Below are 17,395 nucleotides of genomic sequence, written 5' to 3' on the forward strand. Positions count from 1 at the left end.
AAACAGCTGTGCATGTCTCCCTATCAGTGTTACAGAGGGCGGACAGTTTATGAGTTTACCCTGCATAAGCTTTATACAGAGTAAAACGGATTTATTTGGGGGTTTGGATCCTATTGGGAGCTGGGTGTCTGGGTGCTGGAGACAGGACTACTTGCTAAGCTGTTTTCAGTTAAGTCTGCAGCTTTGGGGGCGTGGTTCAGACCCTGGGTCTGTGTTGCAGCAGGCGAGCGTGTCTGGCTCAACAAGGCAGGGTTCTGGAGTCCCAGGCTGGCAGGGAAAATGGGCTCAGAGGCAGTCTCAGCACATCAGGTGACAGTCCCAAGGGGGTTTCTCTGACTGAACCCGTCACACATACCTTCTGAGGCATCATATGAAAAGTCTTGATCTGTTGAACATTAATATCCTGTTGAGTTGTGTGTGCTGCCACTGTATGTGAAGTTATGAAGCTTTACTATGTGTGTGTCACTGAAAAATGTTGAGGCAGGGAGACACCCACAACGAGCCTTTCAGGTACAACAAAGGAGTAGCCATAAACAGCTAGACAGCGGGTCAATGGCTCATCAACACCCATCAAGGAAAGAATCCACTGTCCCAGGAACTGTAGACAATGGAGATTTCTCAGAGGGATCATGCATACAGTGAAGACTTCTCAGTGGGAACACGTATACAATGGAGACTGCTTGACCCCCACTTCACAGCAAGGATCTTTCCAGGAAGCTGGAAGAAACTATAAAAGCAGGGAACTGACACCTGGAAACACGTCTGGAGGACAAAGACTTTGAATTAGGGCAGGGTGGTCCCGGGCTGCGAAAGAGTCCCAGCCTATGTATTGAGGATCTTTGACCAGTTTGTACCATCTGTTAGGGGGAGACTCTGCTTCATTCAAATCCTGTTTAGTTTGTAGACCTTTGACTGCTAATTTATTTTCTGTTTCTTAAGTAACCAACTCTGATTTCTGTGCTTGTTACTTATAATCACTTAAAACTGATCTGGCTGTAGTTAAACCTGTTTTATATTTTACCTTAAAAAGTTAGTTTTGGTTGAAGTGCTGGGGAAATCTCAGCTCAGGCTGGTGCATCTCCTCTGCAAATTGAGGGAGGGGTGAACTGGGTAATGAACTCGCACTGGACGGGCTTCTGACCACTGCCAGACAGGAGAGCTCTGGGGTGCAAGGCAGAGGGGGAACTGGCTGGGGCCTCTCGACTGTTGGTTCATGAAGGTTCACTGAAGGTTCGGAGGGGGTTACATTACACAGACCCCAAAAGCATCCCAGGGGAACCCCAGCCGCAGCACAGCCAGGTCCTGGAAGAAGACACCGGACTCATAAATTTGTTGTGACTGTAAAGTTTATTGCACTTTAGAGACTGTTGCTCTGAACTTCACCCAAGCCATTTCCTCACGGGGTGCAACCTGGACTGTGGGACCACGGAGCCCTCTGCCCCACTGACCTGGGGTGAGCCTCTCACGCTGTGATGCTGTGACAAGTACAGGCCTCTGGCAGGTGCTGCACCCACACAGACACCCCCAGGCAGGGATCCGCCCATCTGAGATACATGGATGCTTCTCCCAGCCACTCATGAACCAACAGTTGAGAGGCCCCAGTCAATTTCCCTTCCGCCTTGCACCCCAGAGCTGTCCTGTCTGGCAGTGGCCAGAAGCCTGGCTGGTATGAGTTCATTACCCAGTTCACCCCTCTCTCAGTTTGCAGAGGACATGCACCAGCCTTTGTAAACTGAGCTGAAATTTCCCAAACACTTCAACCAAAACGTCCTTTTTAATGTAAAATATAAAACTGGTTTATTACCTACAGACAGATCGATTTTAAGTGATTATAAGCAGCAGGCGCAGACATCAGAGTTGGTTACTTAAGAAACAAAACTAAATTTGCAGTCAAAGTTCTACAAACTGTGGTAAGACGAGGCCCTGAAACATAAACCCTTATATCAGAGGCCTGGTATGAGCCCTGAGGCCTGAGCTAAAGTAATGGTCAAGACTTTGCTAACATAAAGCAAAGTGAAGCTGTGAGCCAGAGGCAGGCCCTGCTCACAGGAGCTGGCAAGGAAAGGGACAAAGAGACACACCTAAAAGGTGCTGGACACTAGAGATATAAACATGTGCCAGGATGGTACCAGAGCTCTGATACTTTCACATTCCACACAGATAACAAGGAACAGGCCGACCCACCCTAAAGACAGAGGCAAAAAGGTAACATGATGGACAGAGTTGTTTTAATTGAACCAACATGTACAAGGAGGGATTATACCTCAATACATCAGGAGTGATGTGTAACTTGTTTGTACCTGTGTGAAAAAATGGACCCCCGAGGAGTTGTCTTTGTCCAGCCTAGGGGGCAATGGAGAGTCCTGCCACTGACTGAGCCGGTCCATTGTCCGGGAGCACATCTGTACTAGCAGAACTGTAGACATCTGATCCGGGGAGCTAGAGACTGTTTTTCGTTTGGCAATAAACCTGGCCGGGAGCCTTCGTACCTTATCGGAGTCTGTGGTCATTGGGCAGTTTGCTCGAAATCTGCTGTGTCAGCGGTCTGCAGAGCTGGGGCAACACACAGAGGGAACACACACATGCAGCCGACTGTTATCAAGATTGAATAGACCACTGATCTGGTGAGTAAGCGAGCTGTCCAGTGTAGGAATCGTTATCTAACATGACAGAAAACCACAAGCTAGGAAACTCCCTTAACCCTCCCTGCAAAGCCCCACAGAGTTTAATAACTCATGGACCTGCTGGGTTGCTAGCAAAAGAGGGTCCATATGAATGTAAGCAGAGTCCGACTGAGCTCTACCCTGAGACTGGTGGTGAATTGTGGCAAGTTGTGGAAAAGAACTTGAGGGGTTGGTCTTGTTTGCATAGACACACCCACCCCGCCTAGCATGAGCCCAAATGGTCACTGTGGCTGCTGTGGGGTCCCCACTTTCTCTGTTATTGGGTCAGGAAGAATAAAGTGTTGTTACCCTGATTATGTGAATCAAGGCCAGTGGAACTGTTTCATGACAGAGGGACTCGCCATCAACTAAGTAGCACTCGCTAGACAAGGGACATGGGTTCCAAAACCCAGTGAATTGAGAGGGTTAGGTACAGACATTGGGATTTGGTGGGATGTGTCCTTTTGAGAACCTTAAATATCTATTGCACCACCACCACCGCCACCACCACTTTTCTCCAGTGTGGAGTATCAGAGCTAATTTTGATTCTATTAAGAGTCTAGTTACAAACTACTGAGCTGAATTCACTTTAGGCCAATGGTGCACCAGCACTGAGGCTCCCCTACTACAAGCTGAAATCACTAAAGAGCTAGAATTGCTAAGAGCTGAAATTGCTGGGGGGGGGGGCAGTAGAGCAGAGGAGTTTGCAGGACAGCTGGAGTGGCTCAAGGGATGGCTGGTGGAGTAGAGTTGAGTGGAGCAGCTCACAGGACAGCTGGTGGAGCGCAGTGGCTGGGGTGAAGGCTGTAGCAGAACCACACAGAGAGGTGGGGCAGTCGGCCTCGGACCATGTACGGTGCCCCTAAACACATCTGTGCCCCCCCCCCCCATTTCCACCCAGGCTGGGAGGTAAAACTTTTGAACTTTGGGGCTGCACTGGGGTGTTGGACTTTTGGGACTTTGGGTGATTTTTTGGGTTGCTGGAGGGGAAAAGGACACTGCCAAACTTACTTGGGGGTGGGTCTTTTGCTCATGGTTTGTGTTATGAATCCTGTTTGTGGTGTTTCCCCAACATAATGCCGCATTGTTTCCCTCCTTTATTAAAAGGACTTTGCTACACTCGGACTGTGCTTGCGAGAGGGGAAGTATTGCCTCCTAGAGGCACCCGGGGGGGAGGGGGGGTATGTAATTGTCCCAGGTCACAGGTCGCTCAAGCCGGTTTTGCATTGCATTATTGAAACGGAACCCCTGGATGCTGAACCCGGCCCTTGTTGCTGCCAACTCAGACAGGCAGAAAGGTCACATGAATTTAAAAAATATAGTGGGGAAGTGATTCTATGACTGAATCAGGGTTTTGGGGGTGTTGTAATGGATGTAGGGACATACATACTAAACCAAAACAAAAAGAGTGGCCACCCACTGATAGTAAACCTACCCCTATCTATCATTACACGTCATGCAGGCATTTGACCTTGAAGATACATTTCTTTGCAACAATCTGTTGCCATAAATCTCCTCATGAGCAGTTCTCAGGAGGAGGAAGGGGCCTGAGCCAGGGCTTGTTTATGTAGCTGGGAGGGAGGGGGAGAACATTTCTTTTACCTTCTCTCACACAGATGGCATTTATTTGACAGCTACATTTCTCCTGCAGCTGCATCCTTATCAATCCTTACAAGCAACAGGGAAGGGAAGAATATAGCAACTTACGTATTAAACAAAGAAATACTGCCTACTCCAGTTTGTTCCTCACGGCAGCCCAGCCTTGGCTCTCTTCCCCACCCCGACCTGCACTGTGCACTTGCAGCGCTTTCCTGTAGCCGAGGACTTTCAAAACCCCTGTCCCAGCCAGGCTCAGCCTGAGGCTGACGCCCGAGAGTGCATCAGTGACACCGGCTCTCACAGGTTTGGTGGTATTAGATTAGCTTTTTGCTTTTATTATTCTGTATGCAGTGAGGCCTATTTGAAGCATTATGAGTTTTTGTTTTGTTTTGTTTTTTAAAGTTGAACATGGAAAAGCCGCATTGCCTGAGCTGTAACAAAACAAGGCCCCACTTAGGGATATTTTATAGAAGTTTAGTGAATTAAAAAGTCTTTAGAGACTAGCCTGTCCTTTTCAAAATAGTGTTTTTAAAGTACCAAAACAGCAACAGGGTAAGAATTTGAAAACTGGCAATGGATGGGGAGTTTACAGATGTGTTTTTTTAAATCAAAACCGAGGACAAACAAATTTTTAAAAACTCCACAGCCCCAGAGGTCAGGCCATGGGGATAAGAAAGCTGTCCTGAGTTTTAGGGGGAACGTTGATAACTCTTTTAGTGAAACAGATTTGTAGACAGCCATTCTGTGCTCATTGTTATGCTTTAGCACGGGCAAGTGTTTGTCATTCGGAAGCACTTTCCCAATTTCCGAGGTATTATCTCCCCCATCCTACGGCCTCTCAGAAATATTAACAAAAACAAACTTAAAGATACTTTGTAGCAGGGCCTGCAAAGCAAAAATTACAATTTCGTTCATCATTATCTTGGCTAAGCCCCTAGAGAATATATTTTTGTTTTGTTTTTATAAAACACTTTTATGCAAACGTTAACCCTAGTTCAGGGGTCGGCAACCTTTCAGAAGTGGTGTGCCGAGTCTTCATTTAGTCACTCTAATTTAAGGTTTCGTGTGCCGGTAATACATGTTAACATTTTTAGAAGGCCTCTTTCTGTAAGTCTATAATATATAACCAAACTATTGTTGTATGTAAAGTAAATAAGGTTTTTAAAATGTTTAAGAAGCTTCATTTAAAATTAAATTAAAATGCAGAGCCCCCCGGACCGGTGGCCAGGACCCGGGCAGTGTGAGTGCCACTGAAAATCAGCTCACGTGCCGTCTTCGGCACACGTGCCATAGGTTGCCTATCCCTGCTATAAATTCTGTACAGCATTAAATAATATGAACCAGTAGACGAGAGACCTGAGACCCTGTTGAAATCAGAGGGGGCGTGATTAAGTCCGAATGCGGAGGGCCTGGGGTGGGAAATGAAAAGGTCCAGCCGAAGCAGAAGACGGTTTGATTTAAGAGGGTTCTGGGGCGGCTTTGCGATGCTCCAGGTGCCCCAACAGCCTGTATCCCTCGTGCACAAGCGCCAGGGCTGGGCGGGCCTTGGTTAGAGGAACAGGCCTCTTGTTGTTGACAAACTGTAACCTAACTGCACGGATACCGCGGGGGCAACCTACGTCCTTTCTGATGAACCCCCAACCCCTTGAACTCCCATGAACTGCTTTTGCTTTCCTGTAAATCAGATGTTCCCAGGAAGCTGGGGGTCCGGTCAAAATCGGTCCCCACCCCCATGGGGCAGCTCCAGCTGGGTTTATAACCCGCTGCCTCAATGCCAGGGGCTGTCTGCTCCGCTGGCTGGAACCTGAGCTGGGCCGTCCCGACCCAGAGCTCCCGTGGGGCAGGATGATGGGGGGGCTCTGCTCCCAGCTGGCCGCGCTGCTCCTGCTGCTGCTGCTGCCGTCTCCAGCACATGGTAAGAGAGACCGAGGGTTGGAGAGATGCAGAGCCCCGGGGAACAGACCAGAGGGGGTGACCCTGCAGCCTACAGGGGGAATAGACTGGGGGGGACGATCCTGCCCCAGTGGCCTGGCTCTGGCTCTTTGCCAGGGTCTGGGTTCAACAGTTAGTGGCTCTGGGGGGAGGTGAGCAAAACAGATCCTGTGTAGTGAGGGGCACAAATGATTGTGCTGCTTCCCAGCTCTGCGGTGCATGAAGGGACCCACCCTGATCCCACCCCCAAGCGCCAGGGGCCGGCATGACCCCTCCAGCCCCTCTGACTCATTCCCACGGGAGTCACTGCCCCCCTGCCAGCTGCTGCGCCCAAACCCTCCCTGCCCCCAGGCTTGGTGGGTACAGGGAGGATGTGTGGGCCACGGAGAGCTGAGAGCAGCCCCTGCTCAGCTCATATCAGCGTTCCCTCTGAAACCTACTGACGCACGGTAGCCAAATAGGGCTTGGGGTGGTGTATGGGGATTATGGGAGGAGCCATGGGACAGTGCTTTCCCCAGCCTCCCACCCTCAATGGACCCTAATGCTGATCCTCCCCTAAGGCCCCGACTTGTAATGTCTCCCCAACATTTCCGTTCGCTCCACAGGTGCTGAGGAGAGTCAAGACCAGCCAGGTAAAGAGTCAGGACTCCTGGGTTCTATTGTCTGCTCTGGGAGGGCAGTGGGGTCCAGTGGTTAGAGCAAGGGGGGGGGCGCTGGGAGCCAGGACTCCTGGGTTCTCTCCCTGGTTCTGGGAGGAGAGTGGGGTCTACTGGGTCACAGTGGGATGGGGTGGGGTTGGGAGCCAGGACTCCTGGGTTCTATACCTGGTTATGGACAGGAGACGTGTGTTTTGTGCTGTGTTAACATGGCTTCCTGGTTTGTGCAGTGTTCAGCCGTATCATAGGGGGGCAGGATGCACAGGAGGGTATATGGCCCTGGCAGGTCAGTGTGCAGCAATATGACAACAAGCGTGAATACTACCACATCTGTGGAGGATCCCTCATCTCAGCCCAGTGGGTGGTGTCAGCTGCTCACTGCTTCGATCTGTGAGTAACTGAGGGAGAGGGTGGGTCCCAGGTTCCCCTTACTTGGCTTCAGAGACACCATTGACATCCCGCTCTTGGGGAAGTCCGCCATCCCCATGGTACGGTGCGGCTGTTCCCCTGCTGCCCCACCCCAGAGGTGGCCGCATCTCAGTGCCAGAGGAGCCAGTGCTTTGCTGTGCAGCTGCTCCCCAGACACTGTGCCGCAGAATTGGCTGCATTCCTGCCTAGGTTCATAGTATATCCCTCCCCACCCCCCGCCACTGGGTTTTCCTGGACATCTCTTCTTTTTTGATCTCCTGCTCTCTGTCCGGGTGGATTTTTCAAAGAAGAGGCTTTTTGTGGAGCGGACATTGCAGCTCAGAAAGAGCTGTCTCCGTTCCCCGATTGGTCCCTCCCCTGCATCCGCGGCTGCCAGATCCAGCCCACCGTGGCCTGGCCAGCTGGCCAGGTAAGCGGAGCTGAGAGATGCTGATGAGCTGGAGCTGCCCTCCACCTCGAGAGTGAGGCCACGGGTACCCCCGCCAGCACCCTGAAATACTGCCTCATAGTACACCCCCCCTTCCGGTACCCCCAGCTGTGCCATCCCTCCGCCTCCCGCCTCCCCCGGCTGGGTCCTCTTCTGGGGAACTTGAAATCTGGTAACCCTAGGTGCGTTGTCCCCACTCCCCCAGCTCTACCCCTGTCTCTGCCTATCGCATGAACCTGGGGGAGCACCAGCTCTCCAACCCCTCCCCCACCCGGATCTCGTCCCCCGTGCGTCGCATCGTCAGGCACCCTGACTACAAGGAGAACACGGGAGTCGCCGACGTCGCCCTGGTGCAGCTGACAGAACCTGTCGCCTTCACGGACACCATCCGCCCCGTCTCCCTGCCGGGCCCCTCCACCCAGTTCCCAGCCGGGGAAAAGTGCTGGGTCACGGGCTGGGGCCTCATTGGATGGGGGTGTAAAGGTGAGGGGGGGATGGGAATGTGATGGGTCTAATGGGTGATTGGGGGGGCTGGTATTCAGCCCCTATCCCAAGGGCTGGCTAATGCCTCCAGAGTCTGAGAGCCCTTCCCCGGAGCTCTGAACACACAGGGGTGTGTAGCCACAAGAGGGAAACCGTGCGTGCACACACACACACACACACACACACACACACACAGAGCTGCGATCCCCTCCAGCAGGGGGCAGCACTGCACACACACACACACACACACACACACACACTGCCTTGATCCCCTCCTGCACTGTACACACACACTGCCCCAGTCCTCTCCAGCAGGGGGCCGCACTACACACACACACACACACACACACACACACACAAAGACTCTCCCCTGTGACGTTTATGTGCACTGTGAGTTGCAGCTCCTAGAAGGTGGCGTTGCTCACAGGCTCGGCCAGTCCATTGAACTGGGAGAGATTTTCCCCAGCCCGTCCCCGTCCTTTCCAGCTCCCCCATCCTCTCAGTGGCTCCATCCCCGGCTCTCTCATTCCAGATACGCTTCCGACGCCCCGGACGCTTCAGGAGTTGCGGGTTCCTCTCGTCGACTCGTCAACCTGCAGAGAACACTTTCGGGACTGCAAACGTCCCATCCAAGAGGACATGCTGTGCGCTGGGTCTGAAGTCAATCGCGATAGCTGCAAGGTGAGCTGCTTGGCTTAGGGGGGCAGCACTTTAGGGAACAGAGCCATTGGATCCAAGATGACATGCTGTGTGCTGGGGCCAGGGGTGACCCTAATGGCCCCTGCAAGGTGAGCTGCTTGGCTTAGGGGGGCAGCACTGGGGCTGCTTGAAATTATCTGGCCCATTGTTCTGTTTGCGAACATTGGCCCTTCCTCCCCTGCTCTCAAACAAGGCCCAGGTGGGTGATGTTTTAATTTGATCTTCCGCCGCGTCTCATTGATGGAGAAAGCAGCTCTCCCAGCACCAGTGCATTCTGGGAGATCTCTCAAGTCACCATAGGATGGGGGGAAACTCTCTGAGCTCCGGCCCCACCAAACTGAGAGGGTTAAACTTCGCCTGATCTTAATGCCAGAGAAAACAAACCTAACAAGAGTGGAAGCTCTGCCCCGGCAGGGCAGCAGGACATGGCATGAGAGGGAAATGGGATTTATCCCCGGCTCTGGGAGGGGAGTGGGGGCTGGTGGGTTAGAGCAGGGGGGCTAGAAGCCAGGACTCCTGGGTTCTCTCCCCGGCTCTGGGAGGAGTGGGGCTGGGGGGTTAGCGCAGGGGGGCTGGAAGCCAGGAGTCCTGGGGTCTATCCCGGGCTCTGGGAGGGGTGTGGGGGCGGGGGGGTTAGAGCAGGGGGGGCTGGGAGCCAGGACTTCTGGGTTCTCTCCCCAGCTCTGGGAGGGGAGTGGGGGCTGGTGGGTTAGAGCAGGGGGGCTGGGAGCCAGGACTCCTGGGTTCTCTCCCCGCATCTGTTAGAGGAAAAACAGGAGCCTCTTTGTGGGAAAAACAGGAGCCTCTTTGTGGGAAGGGAGCCTCTCTGACCGCTATGTCCCTCTCTCTTGACCCAGGGTGACTCCGGGGGGCCTCTGGTCTGTCCAAGGAATGGCAACTTCATCCTGGCTGGGCTCGTCAGCTGGGGGATTAAGTGCACACAGTCCACACCTGTCCCACCAGGGGTGTACGTCCGGGTCCCAGTCTATGTCAACTGGATCCAGAATGTCACGGGTGGCGCCGGCCTCTCCATCGTCTCTCCTGCCGTACTCAGTGCCGGTACCACCCCACCGGGGCCCCTCAGCAATGGCTTAATTTGCTCATGCCTAGCGCTGGCTCTGCTCCTTGCTGGGCTCCTGCTGACGGCCCTGTGACCTGCCCCCTGGGGCTCCCCCCCGCGCCAACCCCCCGGCCCAGATAACATGGGAGCAGAACCCCCCTCCTGAGCATGAGCTGCAGAGAGAGCAGAGCTGGCAGCCCCCTGCCAGCTGGGGTGTGTATAGACCCCCCTTAGCACCGTGTGTGGGCCCCACGTTGCTGGGGTCTGCGGGACGCGGCTGGGAGAGGCTGGTGGATGGAAGCTCAGGGGTGCTACAGGGATGGGGAGCGTAGGGGTGGGGGGTTTCATCCAGCCCTCCCTGCAGCTCTGCAGCGCCCCCACGGGGTGACTGGGAAGCCGATGGGGAAGGGCCCCGTAGCCATTCTGATCTCGGGACTTGTGCTTTGAAAATCGTCAATAAATCGGCTTTGCAAATTCTGTCTTCTCCTGGCAGCAACCACGACTTGCCCCGTCGCAGCTGGTGCCACCTCCCGCTAGGGCCAGTCCTGCCGCCCCCACAGCCTCCCGTGGGCTCGGTGGCTTGGTGTTAGCTGTGGGAGGGCAGAGTGCCGGCACTGCCCATCGCGCCGGGTGCTGCACAGACTCCCCCGACCAAGATTGGGGCCCCTGTTGTGTCAGGCGCTGTACAGACACTGACCAAGATCAGGGCCCCTGGGCACAGACATGCCCCCCCACCCCCCGAACTGAGATCCATCTCTGCATCATGCTGGGCACTGCACAGACTCCCTCCCCCACCAAAACCTGGGTCCCCGTCGTGCCAGGCCCAGCTCTGACTCCCCAGACCAAGTGTGACAAAGTGGGAATTTTCTGAAACATTTTTATGGTCTCTAGCCGTGCCTCAGTTTCCCCTGAATGCCGCATTGTCACCCCGTGTGTGGGAAAGGACTGTTTGCTCTCGGGACAGGCTGGAGACACCCCCTGGCCTGTGCTGGGAACTCTGGTCCGTATCACTATGTCACTCAACCCCAGCCCGGCACTGCCAGTGTGCTCCACTACACCGCCCCCCTGCCCAGTCCCCTCCTGCCCCCTTATACCCAGCAACCCCCATGCCCAGGGGCCCCTCACCCAGAGATCTCCACGACAGATCCTTATGCCCAGCGATCTCCCCCCCAGCCCCTCTGCACTGCCAGTGCCCTTCTCACAGCCCCCCCACTGCCCAGCGATCTCCCTCCAGCCCCTCCGCCCTGCCAGTGCCCGTCTCACAGCCCCCCCACTGCCCAGCGCCCCTCACAGCCCCCCCACTGCCCAGCGATCTCCCCTCCAGCCCCTCCGCACTGCCAGTGCCCGTCTCACAGCCCCCCCACTGCCCAGCGCCCCCTCACAGCCCCCCCCCCAACTGCCCCGCGCCCCATATTCCTGGGGAAATTCAGCACCAAAAAGTTAAATTCTGTGCAAAATATTTTAAAGTTCTGCACAATGTTGTCCATAAATCAAGGTGGAGGCTCCAGCGTGGCAGTGGCAAGCACTGGCCCCTGGCTGCACGGAGGGGGGGGATCCCCCTCCCCTCTCCTCCTAGGACAGGGATTCGGCAGTGAGATGCCTGTGGGTGCCTGTCAAAAGGCCCCAGGAAAGCATTTGACATGACAGGGGAGGGATAAACCCAGGATTGTGAGTTCAATCCTTGAGGGGGCCACTTAGGGATCTGGGGAAAAATATGTCCTGCTAGTGAAGGCAGGGGGCTGGACTCGATGACCTTTCAAGGTCCCTTCCAGTTCTAGGAGATTGGTATATCTCCAATTATTACCTATGGCTGGATGTCAGCCATGACCCCTGAGCCATTTGAATGACAAGAAGGAAACAGCTGATACCAATCGCTGAATCCAGGCCCCTGCCTGCCACCCCTCTGGCCCATCAACCCCAAATGGCCTTTTGTTCTCTCTACAATAGAGCATTTACCGCTGATCCTGACAAGTAACGAGGCGCTTGGGAGGTGCAGTTTAATAGCAAAAGGAATTCGGTTCAGGCACCAGGTGTTTTTCCTGCCCTGATTTACACCCCTGGTCTGGTGGCCCCGCACGGCTCAGGGGCATCGTCCTGGGTATAACTCGGCGGCAGTTTCAACAATGCTTCAGCAGGGGGGCTGGAGCCGTAAGCCGCCAACGCTCGTTTGAACCGTGGCCCTTGGTTTGGGTTATTTAAGGCTGGTTTTAAAGGTCTTTCCCCCCGGGGAGGAAGACGGTGCTGCGCTCTTGAAGGGACCGTTCAAATCCCGCTCAGCTCTGCCCTGTTGGAACGCTCCCCCCTTCAACATGGAGAGAGTTGGACCGACAGGAAAAAAAATATCACGTCCCTTTTCCCTAAATAAACGTTTTCAGCTACGCCAGCCTTGGCAAGGGCGAGTCCATCTTCCTCCCCAGCTGAGAGCTTGTTCCCTCCCTGGGTTCTGCAGCCGCTTTCCTGCTCCAGGTCCGTCCCCCTCCTCCCACTGTTTGAGTGTCAGTGTCCCCTTGTTGACACTGGAATATTGTGAAGGGGCAGGGAAAGCAAACGCCACCTGCTTTTATTTTCCGGTAACTTTCCCTCCTCCCGAGCCTGGGTCCGTGTGCGCCTCTCCCTCCTCCCAGCCCGCTCTGCTGCTGATCCCTGCTGGGGAAGGGGGGAGAGGAACGGCGGATTCTTGACATCTGGGCTTAAACTTCAGCGAAGAAGGAGGTGGAGTGAAAAGGAGACTAGGAGAGAGACTGCAGGGAGTGGCTGGCGGGGCAGGGCATGTGGGCAGAAGAGGGGAGAGGGGCAGGTACAGTGGGGGGCTGCTCGGAACAGCTGCTCTCCCCCAGATCTCCTCCCCTCCGCCGTGAGGTTTGCAGCCAAATCGGCAGCAGGATGTTTCCTGCCTGTTTCCTCACGTTGGCCCCGGGAGGTTTATCTGACGTCCGAGCTGTTTCCCTTCGGAGGAGAAATCGGGGCGAGGAGCCAGGCCTGCTCTTCGCTGCAGTCCCCATTCTGTGATCCTGGGATGCTGCCTGGGTCACGTCCGAAAGTCCAGCCACAGACACGTCGATTCTCAAGCCAGACGGGACCATGGTGATCACCTCGCCTGAGCTCCTGCGCTACCAGCCTGGGAAGGATTCGAATTGTATCAGTCAATGTTGGGTTTCCGAGTAGCAGCCGTGTTAGTCTGTATCCGCAAAAAGAACAGGAGTCCTTGTGGCACCTTAGAGACTAACACATTTATTTCAGCATAAGCTTTCGTGGGCTACAGCTCACTTCTTTGGATGCATAGACTGGAACATATAACAAGCTCTCTAACGCCACAATCTACAGGCCATTATCCTCTGATCCCACTGAGGATTACTGAAAGAAACTGCACCATCTGCTCAAGAAACTCCCCGAAAAAGCACAGGAACAGACCTGTACAGACACATGCCTAGAACCCCGACCAGGGGTGTTCTATCTGCTACCCAAGATCCATAAACCTGGAAATCCTGAATGCCCCATCATCTCAGGCATTGGCACTCTTACGGCAGGATTGTCTGGCTATGTAGACTCCCTCCTCAGGGCCTATGCTACCAGCACTCCCAGCTACCTTTGAGACACCACTGACTTCCTGAGGAAACTACAATCCATCGGTGATCTCCCAGAAAACACCATCCTGGCCACTATGGATGTAGAAGCCCTCTACACCGCATTCCACACAAAGGTGGACTACAAGCCGCCAGGAACTGTATCCCCGATACCACCACGGCAAACCTGATGGCTGAACTTTATGACTTTGTCCTCACCCACAACTATTTCACATTTGGGGACAATGAAAACCTTCAAGTCAGTGGCACGGCTCTGGGTACCCGCATGGCCCCACAGTACGCCAGCATTTTTATGGCTGACTTAGAACAACACTTCCTTAGCTCTCGTTCCCTAAATCCCCTACTCTACTTGTGCTACATTGATGACATCTTCATCATCTGGACCCATGGAAAAGAAGCCCTCGAGGAATTCCACCATGATTTCAACAATTTCCATCCCACCATCAACCTCCGCCTGGACCAGTCCACACAAGAGATCCACTTCCTGGACACTACTGTGCTCATAAACGATGGTCACATAAACACCACCCTATACCGGAAACCCACTGACCGCTATACTTACCTACATGCCTCCAGCTTCCATCCAGAACACACCACACGATCCACTGTCTACAGCCAAGCTCTAAGATACAACCGCATTTTCTCCAATCCTCAGACAGAGACAAACACCTACAGGGTCTCTATCAAGCGTTCTTAAAACTACAATACCCACCTGCTGAAGTGAAGAAACAGATTGACAGAGCCAGAAGAGTACCCAGATGTCACCTACTACAGGACAGGCCCAACAAAGAAAATAACACAACGCCACCAGCCATCACCTTCAGCCCCCAACTAAAACCTCTCCAGCGCATCATCAAAGATCTACAACCTATCCTGAAAGATGATCCCTCACTCTCACAGATCTTGGGAGACTGGCCAGTCCTCGCTTACAGACAGCTCCACAACCTGAAGCAAATACTCACCAGCAACCGCACACCACACAACAGAAACACTAACCCAGGAACCTATCCTTGCAACAAAGCCCGATGCCAGCTCTGTCCACGTATCTATTCAAGGGACACCATCATAGGACCTGATCACATCAGTCACGCCATCAGGGGCTCGTTCACCTGCACATCTACCACTGTGATATTTGCCATCATGTGCCAGCAATGCCCCTCTGCCATGTACATAGGCCAAAGTGGACAGTCTCTATGCAAAAGAATAAACGGACACACATCTGACATCAGGAATCCTAACACTCAAAAACCAGCAGGAGAACACTTCAATCTTGCTGGGCACTCAGTAACAGACCTGAAGGTGACAATTTTGGAACAGAAAGACTTCAAAAACAGATTCCAACGAGAAACTGCTGAGCTTGAATTGATTTGCAAATTAGATACCATTAATTCTGGTTTGAATAGAGACTGGGAACAGCTGAGTCATTACACTACTCGAATCTATTTCCTTATGATAACTATCCTTACACCTCTCGTCAACTGTCTGTAACTGACTATCTTGATTATCACTACAAAAGTTTTTTTCCTGCTGATAACAGGTCATCTTAATTAATTAGCCTCTTAGAGCTGGTATGGCATCTTCTCTGTATGTGTATATATATATAGTGTGATAGACCCAGGCCAGTTGGGTACAGCAGAGTAGCAGAAGGCAGATATACTGGCCACTGGATTAAGTTTTCTGTTCCCTGACTGACCAGAGCAGGGGCTGCTCCAGGCTAATGAGAACACCTGACTCTAATTAACCTGCAAAGAGTCAGGTGAGGCCATTAAGCTAATGTGACCACCTGACTCTAATTAAGGCCCTGCTGATACTATACAAAGGGCTCACTCCAGTCAGGCAGGGGAGTCAGGGAGCCAGAGGAGAGGAAGTGCGGCTGAAGGGCTGGTGAATGAACACACCCCCAAACCATCGTTAAAGGAGCCCTAAGCTAAGGGTGAAGAAGGGAGAAGCAGGAGAGCTGTGGGAAGTGGCCCAGGGAAATGTAGCAACTCTGGCAGTGAAAGGTTGGCTGCCAACAACTGCTACCATTAGGGTCCCTGGGCTGGAACCCGGAGTAGAGGGCGGGCCCGGGTTCCCCCCAACCCACCACTACAGGAACAGCTCCTGGGAGGGGAAGTCAGGTCCCTGTCAGGACAGGAGGCTGAACAGAGACTGTGGGAGTTCTCTCACCAACTGCCTTGCAGCCTGTGATGAAAAGGGCTCAGTAGACTGTAACCCTGGCCCTGGAGAGAGAAGGGCTACGTGGAGGGTCACAGTGAGCCACTGAGGCAGCATAAACCGCCTGGAAGCGCAGGACCCATGGGAGCAAGGTCAGAGCTCTGCCACTGTATATATATATATATATATATATATATATACACACACTCTTGTTATATGTTCCCGTCTATGCATCCGAAGAAGTGGGCTGTAGCCCATGAAAGCTTATGCTGAAATAAATGTGTTAGTCTCTAAGGTGCCACAAGTACCCCAGTTCTTTTAGTAAATGTTAGTTTCACTGTAGCTGTTTGCAGTGCTGTAGCCGACTTGATCCCGGGCTGTTAGAGAGACAAGGTGGGGTGACTATTTACTTGCACACTGACCTGCCAGGGCCATCAACCCTCCTGGGCATCCTGCCCCCCTGTGATACAACTGAACACTGCACAAACCAGGGAGCCATGTTAACATGGGACAAAGTGCAGCTCTCCCACCCAAAACCAGGGAGAGAACCCAGGAGTCCTGGCTCCCAGTCCCCCTGCTCTCACCTGACAGACCCCACTCTTTGCCCCAAGCCTGGGAAATAACCAAGGAGTCTGGATCTCAGCCCCCTCTGCTCTAATCTCTGGACCCCACTTTCCTCCCAGAGCCAGGGATAGAACCCAGGAGTCCTGGATCTCAGCCCCTCTGCCCTAACCACTAGACTCCACTCCCCTCCTAGAGCAGGTGACAGAACCCAGGAGTCCTGGCTTCCAGCTCCCTCTGCTCTAACCACTAGATCCCGCTCCCCTCCCAGAGCCAGGGATAGAACCCAGGAGTCCTGGCTTCCAGCTCCCTCTGCTCTAACCACTAGACTCCACTCCCCTCCTAGAGCAGGTGACAGAACCCAGGAGTCCTGGCTTCCAGCTCCCTCTGCTCTAACCACTAGATCCCGCTCCCCTCCCGGAGCTGGGGATAGGACCCAGGAGTCCAGACTCTTTACCTGGCTGGGCTTGACTCTCCACTGCACCTGTGGAGGGATGGAAATGTTGGGGAGACATGACAGAGTCAGAGACATTGGGGGAGGAGCAGCTCAGACTCCAGCAAGCGGAGCAGACAGCCCCTGTTGGGGAGGGTGGAAGGTGGGGAAAAGGGCTGGAATACAAGTTCTGCCCATGATCCCCAGCTCCTCCCACAATGTCTATAGTCTGCCTCAAATCACAGATGGTTACTGTGTGTCAGTAGGTTTCTGAGTGAACGCTGACACCCTGCCACCCCCTTATTCACTATGGTGATATAATTATGATACATTTTGTACAAAGTATGCCTTGTGATGCATCATTTTAAAAGTCTCCATCGGCTGAATATTAATACCCTGTTAAGTTGTATGTGTTGTTGTTGTATCTGGAATTATGAGGTTTTGCTATGAGTGTGGGACTGAAATATGTTGTGAGGATGGGAACCCCCAAAGCCATGAAAAGGCCAGACAGCGTTGATGGCCCATTAAGGGGGATACACCCACTCACAAGGATTACCCTGGGAACCGTGTACAATGGAAACCTCTCAGAGAGAGTTTGTACACGACGGGCAGGGTTGTCCCCTTCATTCTCTTCCCCCCCCCGGGGGTGGGGCAAGATCGTCCCCTCCAGTCAATTACCCCCCTAGGGGCAGGATTGCCCCCTCTGGTCTGT

The 17,395-nt window shown here is 53.5% G+C and overlaps 1 protein-coding gene across 1 annotated transcript; it reads left to right on the forward strand.

Annotated features, from left to right (window-relative positions):
- Positions 1–6,084: 6,084 nt before the first annotated feature.
- Positions 6,085–10,329, forward strand: LOC120395103 (serine protease 27-like). The gene is made up of 6 exons (XM_039519264.1): positions 6,085–6,177; positions 6,800–6,826; positions 7,081–7,240; positions 7,912–8,189; positions 8,722–8,870; positions 9,746–10,329. Exons 1-6 carry the CDS (start codon positions 6,108–6,110, stop codon positions 10,040–10,042), a joined length of 981 nt encoding a protein of 326 aa, XP_039375198.1. The 5' UTR covers positions 6,085–6,107; the 3' UTR covers positions 10,043–10,329.
- The last annotated feature ends 7,066 nt before the right edge of the window (positions 10,330–17,395 follow it).

Source organism: Mauremys reevesii, unplaced genomic scaffold (genome assembly GCF_016161935.1).
Source record: "Mauremys reevesii isolate NIE-2019 unplaced genomic scaffold, ASM1616193v1 Contig94, whole genome shotgun sequence".
Classification (NCBI taxonomy): Eukaryota; Metazoa; Chordata; order Testudines; family Geoemydidae; genus Mauremys; species Mauremys reevesii.

What these genes read in the sequence shown, in the direction of transcription:
- LOC120395103 (XM_039519264.1), top strand. Translation starts at nt 6,108, where the DNA reads ATGATGGGGGGGCTCTGCTCCCAGCTGGCCGCGCTGCTCCTGCTGCTG. An exon ending in GCTGCCGTCTCCAGCACATG is followed by an intron (nt 6,178 to 6,799) that starts GTAAGAGAGACC and finishes TTCGCTCCACAG; the next exon opens with GTGCTGAGGAGAGTCAAGAC. An exon ending in GCTGCTCACTGCTTCGATCT is followed by an intron (nt 7,241 to 7,911) that starts GTGAGTAACTGA and finishes CCACTCCCCCAG; the next exon opens with CTCTACCCCTGTCTCTGCCT.